The sequence below is a fragment of the Psammomys obesus genome, unplaced genomic scaffold (genome assembly GCF_907164565.1).
Source record: "Psammomys obesus unplaced genomic scaffold, mPsaObe1.curated_primary_1811, whole genome shotgun sequence".
NCBI classification, from domain to species: Eukaryota; Metazoa; Chordata; class Mammalia; order Rodentia; family Muridae; genus Psammomys; species Psammomys obesus.
This window is the reverse complement of record NW_026585895.1, coordinates 25112088-25122611: the sequence shown is the minus strand read 5'-3', so window position 1 is coordinate 25122611 and position 10524 is coordinate 25112088. Positions and strand designations below refer to the sequence as shown.

General features: G+C 42.6%; 1 protein-coding gene across 4 annotated transcripts in view; it reads right to left on the bottom strand.

Annotated features, from left to right (window-relative positions):
• Positions 1 to 1929: 1929 nt before the first annotated feature.
• Positions 1930 to 10524, bottom strand: part of Acvr1 (activin A receptor type 1) — a 122981-nt gene continuing 114386 nt past the window's right edge. For all 4 annotated transcript variants that reach the window (XM_055600121.1, XM_055600120.1, XM_055600122.1 and 1 more), the window contains 2 exons: positions 3916 to 4046; positions 1930 to 3180 (listed from right to left, as the gene is read on the bottom strand). In XM_055600121.1, coding sequence (XP_055456096.1) covers positions 3046 to 3180; positions 3916 to 4046 — 266 coding nt within the window. In that variant the 3' untranslated portion in view covers positions 1930 to 3045. The remainder of the gene's footprint in view (positions 3181 to 3915; positions 4047 to 10524) is intronic.

Sequence of the window (10524 nt, the reverse complement as noted above, 5' to 3'; positions counted from 1 at the left end):
ATAGATAGATAGATAGATAGATAGATAGATAGATAGATAGATAGATACAGATGACCAACAGGGGTAATTTTAAAAACATTTTAAAGAGAAAATTCAAAATCACAGAGGTTAATCAGATGAGATAAAATTACTTCCAAGTTAGCCATTCTAAGACCCACATATAACATACTAGTCTACAAAACTAGATCAGAAAGAGCCAGGCTCAGTGGGTGGGTATCAAATGAGATCACAGTTAATCATCCAAGTCAAGGCTGCAAAGTAAGTGATCTACACCCATAGCTCTCCTGGAGCAGGTGCAAACTGAGACGTTTTCTGCTCCAGGAGAATGGCAAGAGCTATTTAAACCATCATTTATTCATCTTCTCCTTTTAGTGGCAAGAGCTATTTAAACCATCATTTATTCATCTTCTCCTTTTAGTTTCTTTTTTTTTTCCTGAAATGTGTGGACAACACACCCACCACTGAAATCATAAGAACTGGTCAAGACATGGAACAAACAGAACGCATGGGAATAAACACTGAACAGCCCTGTCAATAGATCGATAGCATCTATTGACTGGACCCCTTACCCAGTGACCCCACTTCTTCCCACACACATGCAGTATGGTTCTACTTGTAATGTATTTTATAACAGCTGAATATGCTGTTAACGGTCAGGTGAGCAACACGATGGCTAAGAAGTAAGATGTGAGCAGGAGGGAGCCTTCTTAGAGCTGACACGTCCTGCTGCTCAGTATGGTTTTGTTTCCACAAATGCCAGCAATTCATACACATTTATTAAAATTCCTCGAACTACTTACTTTTTTAACATAGTCAAAATCTTAATAAAAAATAAGTAACTCTGCTTAACTTCTGAGTGTTCGGGAAAAAGAATTGAAAACAAAAAGTCAAACAGATAGATGTCTACTGGCATTCAGAGCAGCGTTCTTTTAGCCGTTCAATACCCAAAACTTGGGAGGGTCCATCAACAGATGCATAGATAAACAAGGTGTTATATATACACACATAGGATATTATTCAGCATGAAAAAAGGAAGTTCAGACATCTGCTATGACATGGATAAAACTTGAATTCACTGTGCTAAGTGAGTCAGCTTTCACTAAAGAACAAATACTGCATGATCCCATTACCGTGAAGAACTTGACGTGGTCAGACTCATACAGGAAGGCAAATGATGATACCAGGGCTGGTGTGTGTGTGTGTGTGTGTGTGTGTGTGTGTGTGTGTGTGTGTGTGTGTGTTGGGGGAGGGGAGGGCACGTTGGCATTTAATCCATACAGCATTTGGTTTTGTAAGATGAGAGTTCCATGAACAAACTCCAGAAATGATTGCACAACTGTAGATGTATTTAATATGCCTGAATCGCATATGCTACATTTATTAAGATAGTAAATTTTATGCAGTATGGAACTTGAATTACGATGCCCATTTTCAACCAAAACAAGGTGAATGTAATTCTACCATATGCCAAGTATACGAATGCTAATGGAGTTATTAACCACCTGCAGAGGATCTCCTGGAGTCCCCACCCCCTTTTTAATTGCCAAATCCTACCTTCTTAAGGCTGTTGTAGACCAGAAGGAAAAAGGGAAGGGCAGATTCCCAAGAGCTGTGGTGTGGAAGGCTCTATGCTCACTGGGGCCCTGCCCTACACTACAGCCTTCTGCCTTTTAAGAGTCACAGCCTCTGGTGAGACAGACAGGCAGAGAGGTCTGTCTGTGCATACAAGATGAGGAAAAGAATCCCAACATAAAAGAATGGGGGCGGGGTGGCAATCTCAAATTTAAATTGTGAGCCAGCCTCTTAGGCCTCTCCCCTTGAAAAAGCAAAGAAATTTTCAAATTAGCTCTATGACTCTACTACGCCCAAAATGAAGCATGTTAGATCACACAAATTTTTTTATACATTAAAAAAAAATCACCATTTGACTTGAAAACAGTTTATTTAATTTATACAAATAACTACTAAATACAAAAAGTAGATTAAAACAAAATAGTTATTTTTTTTTTTTTTTCTGGCAGAGTTTAAATGCACGTAATGGATAATTCCGAAGAAGATGCATTTCCCCCCCCCCCACAGCGTTTGGGACTAAAATTCTACTGAAATCTTTGCTTCTAAATCAGTAATATATTGGGTGGTGTCGCATGGGTAATGACTAAATACGTTTTGCATACGAACTGAAAAGAAAGTTACAGTCTACACACATAAAAAAATGTGAAGCGCTTAAAATGTGAATTTAACTGATAATAAAAGAAAATGTCCATTTCAGAGTCTGGTGTTAAAAACATTTCGGTAATAAAATCATAAGACCACATAAAAATAAGCTTTAACGTATGCACAAGGCGGTTTTGTAAAAAAAACCGCTAAGTGCGCCAGTAATAAATAATTTGCAAAGTTGTGTCTAAACAATTCCTAATGTTCGCATCGTTGTAAACATCAGCACGTGTGTAAAATGCAGCAAAGTCCGACATTACATTTTTGTTGTTGTTGTTGTTTTGCCAAATTGAATTCCTATTATCCAAAGACAGGCCAGTGGAGTACGCAGCCAATGTTTTGGCAAGTTGGGTCTTTAAAATTAAGGGTAACCGTGCAAGTAAGGAATGCACAGAATTCCTAGTGCAACAAAGAAGAGTAGTGCAGCCAATATTGCTGATTAAGAAATCACCACCTCCTTGAGCTTCCCGTGGGGAGTGTCTAGGAGACCCGTGAAAGATATGCAAAAAGCCACTGTCTTAATGCCCAGATCTCTTGCAGGATCTCTCTTGAGTTCCTCCGGTTCCCTCCCCTTGCAACCATGTCTGCCCACCATTCGTCTCTGTGGTGTGAACAGTTCGCCGAGCGTGCGGGTCACAGTCTTTGAGCGAGGTTTGGGTGGTTTGGGTATCTCCCCGGAACATGGCTTTGGGAGAGACGCCTGCTTCTGTCGAAGCAGCCACTTCGGGAGGGAGACAGATGGATTCTGTTCCGACAACTGGTCAGGCCAGCGTTAGGTCCCAGCTGGACAATGGCCGTGTCGACTCTTCCTTCTTGACACCGGTGAAAATGTCAACAGTCAGTTTTTAATTTGTCTAGGGAATTATCGATTTTGGTCAAAGTCTTTTTGATCCGCAGCGCTGTGAGCCTTGCAGATGGGTTCTGATACCAGCATTCTTTCATCAGTTTTGCCAGAGATGTTAATGTCTGAGGAGAGAAAAGGAACATCACATAAACTGGCTTTTTGGTGGTCCTGGAGCCGGGGCAGATGCTGTATTAATTGTTTTGAAGAACGTTGCAGGTATTGAGATGCTAGCTGTGCTACAGCCATCCTCTTTAAGCAAGCACTCAAGGCCTTAACCACTAATAGGAAAGCCATGAACTTCATTTCAAATCTTAGTACTACTAGCTTAATTTATCAGACAAGTGCCATAGGCCAAGTTAAACCCCTTGGGCTTTCTGGCTGCTAAAAGTAATGTTACAAGCCCACAGACACTAGTGAAATTTGTAAACTCTATCACTTCTTGGGGTCTTTGATGTGCTACTACTTATGACCAACAATTCAGCCTCCTCAGCATTGAGCAGCCTGCTCTTAGACCCTCTCGGGTGAACAGCGACAGTCAAAAGTTAATCGCCATCACCCTAAGCCTCTTGGTTTAGACATGCCAGTGAAGCTCTAGGGCAACGGTAATGAGTTCTCTCCTTCTTGACACTGGTCACACATGGACACTCATGTCAACAACATGTACCAACTAGGCTCCTTTGAGAATCACACCACTTTCCAAACCTATGCAGTTAGGCTCTAGGACCCTACGTACAGCTGTAAAGGAGAAAAATCCATGTCTGATGTACACCATGCAGACGCTAAGCGCCAGGAAGAACTTGCGAGGAAGCTACCAAATGCTGGGGTGAACTCTAACGCTAATAACCTGGCATCCTTACCGGGTCTGAGAACCATCTGTTGGGTATGTTTGGCCTCTGTTGATCCACACAGACAACTTTCCTCATATCTTCAAAACTTGGGTCATTAGGAACAACATCATAGAATGGAGGCTTGTAATCTTCCACTATACCTGTGTACAACAGATGAGAATTAACTGGGTAAGCAGGAGAGTGTAGCGACCCCGGGGGTTTCCCTGCTCTTTGTCATGGGTTATCATGTGACAGGATAAAGTGCCAGCCACCTTTCTTCTACGTCAAGGCAGCTTTGGAAGCTACGGGCAGGCCCTAAAATAAGTTGAGAGCAAGGCAATAAATACATACCCTGCAGGAAATAGACCCTACAGGAGAAGATGACATAAAAATCTGTCATGCAATCGTAAGTACTAAACAAACCACTCGAACAGTGTGTAAAAAGAGCTCACAGCCATCTCTAGCTCCAGTTCCAGGGGATCCCACACTCTCTTCTGACCTCCATAGGCAGCAGGGACATATATGCAGGCAAAGTACTCATACACATAAAATAAATACATCTTTTTTTTTAATTACCTGCAAATATCTAGAGGTAAACAAGGAAATCAAGACTATCACCCAAATCGCTTTTTGTTATGAAATTATTTTGTCCAAAAAACTCATTGCTTTGAAATAATCCTTTTCTATTAAGGGCATGCAAATAATGTATTCCGAGGTCCTCATTTCCCCAGTCACTCACTGCACACACAAGGCATGTCCTCACCTACTACCTGCAACCATCTGTTTCATAGATCCTGAAGTTATTATCAGTACCTGTCTTTTAACAAAGATGAGGAATCCCACAAATCAATTTAAAACCCTGCCATGTGGAACTAGCAGAGAGACCCATCCTCTTACAGAGAGAAAACCAGTGAAATTATTACTTAGCTTCCTTCATCAACAACGCGGTCAGTGACTAACTCAGCTGCCAGCCCTCTTCCTTCTTGCATGTAACTTATTTCTATTCCTAGACACAGAAGGGGCTCTTGTAGAGGACAGAAGGAGGCTGTGAGTAAAAGGTATAATTAAGCTTTTCCACTCTTGCGGGCCCCCTAAAAAAGCTTCAATCCCCTTTTCATTTGTCACAGAGATTAGCGAGAATCCATTTGCACCAATTTCACATAAATACACACCACTTATGCAGGATCTCAGGGATGAGGAGCATCTGTTCTAGAAATACTAGAGTTTCGAGGCCTCATAAACTCAGCAGTTTATTTTTAAAATGGAAAGTAGTCTAAAGTGTATCTTAAAAATTCTAGCTGACACTTTGTCAGTTCTAAGTAACACTGCCACACAGCCACACTGTATAACTGCAACTGAGATATGGATCCCGATTTTCTGAGCAGGACGTAGCTACACCATCTCAGAATCTTAGCTGCTGCTCTTGGAAGGATCCCTGAACACATTCAAACAAAAATGGCTTCCTTCACCTTTCAATACTTGGAGAAACCACCCCAAACACAAATGCTTATCAAGCTAAAAATTTATGTGGGGCCACATACATTCATAGGAAACAGAAAGCAAGGTACCATTCACCATCTCTCTATTTTCCAACGGAGATACACTTCATAACCTGGATTAGGTCTTTAAAATGTAGCATTAACCATGAAGCTGGATTTTTCAGTAAACCCTTAGATACACACACACACACACACACACACACACACACACACACACACACAGATCAACCACAAGTGAATATTGGAAAAACAAGATCTAGAAAGCCTAACAATGCACATTGCTATACAAAACCTAGTTTCATCGTGTTTCTATTTCTCACATTTTGACCTTATTAAATGTTGCCATGTGTTAACAAAGGAATGGAGGTTCTCAAGCAAAAAGCATTTAATTCACTGTACATGGATCACTAAATCATGCCTCTTTCTTCAACCATTGGCTCCAACTCACTGTTTCCATCTGACTCTGGCTAAGCCCCTCTAAAAATGAATTAATTAAAATAATACCCTGGGATTCAACTGTAACATTCTTTTGGAGGAAACTCACTTTGGTGAAGGAAAGCCATTATTTTTTTTTCTATTGGCCCAAAGTACCTTGTATCTATTTCGAGTAGAATGTCAAGTTAAATGCTGAGGAAAATCACCTTCTAGAAGACAGCACAAGTATCTCTCCTTTTGCATTAGATAATACAAACCTTGTACAAAAGTACTTCAAAACTGTTGTTTGTTTGTGTATCTGTGTGCCTTTGTAGGTGTTAGGGAAGGGATATTTGTATTAGGGGGCAAGATTTGTACTGATCTAGAAGTCAACGCCAGGTAACATTATTTAGGTGCCATCCACCTTTTTGTTTTGTTTTGTTTTGTTTTGCTTTGTTTTGTTTGAGACAGGGTCTCTCACTGGTCAAGTTGACCAGGTTGGCTGAATAGCAGGCTCCAGAGATCTTCCTGACTCTGCCTCCCCAGCATTGGGATTACAAGTCTGTGTCATCATGCCCAGCCTTTCTCCATACTTTCCTGGGATTCAAGTCACATCCACCTGTAAGCACCGAGCTGTCTCCCCAACTCCATCAATACTTTTCCACCCCACTATTTACTCTTACTTGGAATGGAGAAATTCTCTTAAGTTTATGTGTTAGCTCCCAAATTGATTCAATAGTCATTTGATCCCCTAAACTGTAAGTAACAGAAGTTTTGTTTTCTTTGTATTCTATGTAAATATGTTTTTGTTTTAATCCCAAGAGTGGGATTTTGGTTGAGCTATAGTTTGTGCACACCTGTTAACTGTTAAAGTGTAAGGCATGGCCTTTGCCAGCTGGTAACAGCCTTCCATGTGCCGCATGGAGCGGGGTATTGTCCAGGACTCAGTATAAATATGAGAATGAGAAGGGGTGGCATTCAGTGTTAACATGTGGCTTGTGGCAGTCTGGAGAGGTTAGAGACTAGAGACCAGAGACCAGAGACGGTGTGGCCGTTTGGAGCAGACAGAGGGAGAGAAATGCTTTGGGGCGCAGCACTGTGAAGGAGCCTGCTAGCTGCGTCTGCGGTTGACAGAGACTGGTATACAACCCAAAAGAACCCCACTGACCCTAACTAGCAGGGAGAAGTAAAAGGGTCTGGCCCCCTCTCCCCACTAACCTTTTCTCTCTCCTACTTAAGGTTGGGGGGGAAGGGAGGTAGAGGTCTAAACACCCCAAATAGAGTTTAAAAAATTAAGAATAAAAAAAAAAAAAAACCCACTATTGGTGTCTTTCCGCTACAGATGGCATTCCACTACACCTGTGCATTAGAGGTTGAGCTCGGCAGTAGAAACACAGAAATGAAAAAGATGCAATGCTGATGATAAACAACAAAAATAAAGTGAAAGAGAGCTGAAAGGAGAATTACCAACTGATCTTAGAGATAAGAGCAATGGGATAGAGCTCGGAGAAAGACCCTGTGGTTTCCTAAGGAGTTTCTAGAGATTCGGTGTGTGGAAGCCAAGAAGAAGTTGTAGAAGCTGCAGGGCTCAGGGCATGGCAGGGGGCTGAAAATGAGTAATTGCTGAGGCAGGCCAGTCAGAGGCTAGGGAAAGAAAAACTGTCAGGGAGGGTATCTCTAAGTCAAAGGAGCTTATGGAGCAAGGAGAAGCAACATAAGAGCCTCCCACACTGGAAAGATGAGGAGTCCCTGTTGAGCGGATCTGGCATACATGGTAGAAAGTAGGGGAAAGGGGCAATGGGCTGTGATTCCAAGGTGTTCAAAGACTTATGCTGCCAGTTACAGAGTGACTGACTTATACCTGTTACTCAGCTTCTGCCTGAATGTGACACTCCATTTGGCCAAGCAAGAAAAGTGAACTGTAAGTCCTCCAGAGGTAACACTGGAGGATCATGAGCCAGCAGAGAGGATACTAAGAACTGGGGAAAACAACTAAAAATACATGTCTCTAATCCCAGCACTCTGGAGGCAGAGGCAGGCCAATCCTTAGGGCTAACATAGAGAGACTTTGTCTCAGAACAAGCAATAAGAACAGATATACAGAATACTTCAAGTGCCAAGCGAATGGTACAAACAGCAAATGATAAGAGGAATTCAGAGAAGAGATGACATTAGGCAACGGTCAGGGAGAGAACAGTCAGTCCAGGCCTTCCCGTTGAGGCTGCTGATGATTCAGAGGGACATAAGAAAGAAAGAAAAGGGCTTGTTCACAACTTCTTCCCCCACAGCTTTGGACATGTGTGATTAATTTATATAATTGGTGTTCCTGTGTTGTCACCCAATCCCTGGGGGTACATATTTCTAATGGAAAGTTTCTGTTCTTTGGGGCAAATCTAGCTTTCCCAACACCCTTAACTTATAATATGCTGCATGACTCTGAACAAGGCTCTCAGCTAATCATGCCATAGTTTTCCAAATCTTTAAAATGTACATCAGAGAGTTCATGTGCAAACCATCCACAATGCCCACCACACACACTCTCTCTAGAAAGTACTGAGTACCCCTGGGTCCAGAAACAAGAGCTCCCTGGATATTCTGTGGCAGAATCCTTGGAGCATTCCTCCACAAAGTTTAGGAAGGAAGGAAGGAAGGAAGGAAGGAAGGAAGGAAGGAAGGAAGGAAGGAAGGAGGGAGGGAGGGAGGGAGGGAGGGAGGGAGGGAGGGAGGGAGGGAAGAGGGAGGGAGGGAGGGAGGAAAAAAGGGGAGAAGGGGAGGAGAGGAGAGGGGAAGGGAAAGGAGGGAGGGAGAAGGAAGAGAAGAGGGGCTGGAAAAGGGGAAGAGAAAGTAGAGAGGATGGGAGAAGAGGACAGAGGAGGGGAGGACAGAAACAGGGGGGGGGGGCGGAAGGGATGGGAGGAGAGGATCCAAGAACAAATATGAAGCAAAAAAATTTACATGACACTGGTAGAAGTTGCATTTGGATATACAAACAAATCATGAAGAAGTATGTGTATGGATGAATCTTGGTGTGGTGGAGATTCACAGAAGGATGTTCAGTATTTGTGTTGCTTTAACTACCATGCCTCATAATACAATGTCAAAATAATTTAATATCTTCACACACATAAAAGATGACTCATACATGGACAAGGCTTGTCATACAGAAGGATGTCTCCCAGAAAGCCCTGGCTCTCCCAGTCCTCCCTCACTGCCAAATAAGCAAGGAAGAAGTTTTCAATTCCAAAGCTCTGGGGAAATCTGTCTGTTGTGGTTAAGGGAGTTTGGACCTGAGTACTGGACACAGAGGATCAGGAACCCACAGCCAACGGCTCTGAAGGCATGCAGGGGAAGTACACAGCACGGTAAGGGAGGGTTGTGACAGTTGTGTCATGACCCCATCACCTCCATTGCAACTCACGAGCATATGGAACCATATGCATCCAAGTCCAAACCCAGCCTCATAGAGGTAAGGAGCAAAAGACATCAGCTTACAATGCCGTATAGTTGGGCATGGCTAAAATAATGTCTTATGTTGTTGGAGGGGGGTGTTTCTAGGGTAGCTTCATGGCTGCTCCTCAGTGAAGAACTGCATGTCCCACGCCCAAATCTAGAGAGACAAAAGCCCCAGGGAGCTGGAATGTCCTGGAACTGTGGAGGCTTTTTGAGAAAAAGGGCCATGTTCTGAAAAGGCTGAAACTGTTACAAAGTTGAAGACACAAACATTTGTCTTAGAGGAGAGCCAGAAGGACACCAAACAGACAGCTTCTCGTAAAGTTCTGATGACTCTATCTCATTTCAGCATGAGGCCAACTGATGGTCCTCCCCTATTTGGTATCTCCAAATCAGGGACATGAAATTCCAGATTGAAGGAACAAAAAATAACACTTCCTCCAGCCTCGCCTCCACATTCCTGTCCCCAGTCACTCCCCTAAAGGTTAAAATCAACAACTGAATAAAAACTTTCAAATTACTTTAATGAGTATGAACATTTTCCCCGTGCTGATTCATCTGTTCAAACCTAAGTACTCACTAAGGTAGTGAATTCACGTCATGTAGCATGCTGGACAGCCAGCGTTGTCATGGCTCCCATATACGAGCTATTGTGTTTAGGAATGGAAGCACACGCGGCTCCTGGCAAACTCAAGGAGTCATTAGAAGAGGTTTCCGAAACTACATGTGCCAAACATACGTTTACTCTAACAAGTGTTTCCTGGTGCCCATCCTGTGAGAGACGCAGCTTGCCCAACAAGAATGGGTTTTGTTTTGTTTCCGTTTTTCCCCCTTGATACGATTGTTTTGGGCACATCAGAACATGGATTTCATCACAAAATAATTAAAGTCAGGGAAATAAGGGTGTTTCACACACACACACACACACACACACACACACACACACACAGCCTTCCTATAGGCAGGGAAGTGGGGAGACAAATGTATCACAGGGAAGCGGTGAAGAGGTAGAGAGAGGGGGAAGGGTCAAAGAGCTGGAAGCTCCTGCAAATCTTCTATTTCCAATGAAAGGGAACCAATACATGACAGCCAGTGTACTCCTTACACATCAGGCAAACTTACGTGATCTCACCTCACCACCACTTTTTCAGCTTGGCACTATCAGTATTTTTCCAATGGTAAAACAGATCTAAATAATGGTATCATAGAATATAATAAGAGCCTAGGAGATATATATATATATATATATATATATATATATATATATATATATATA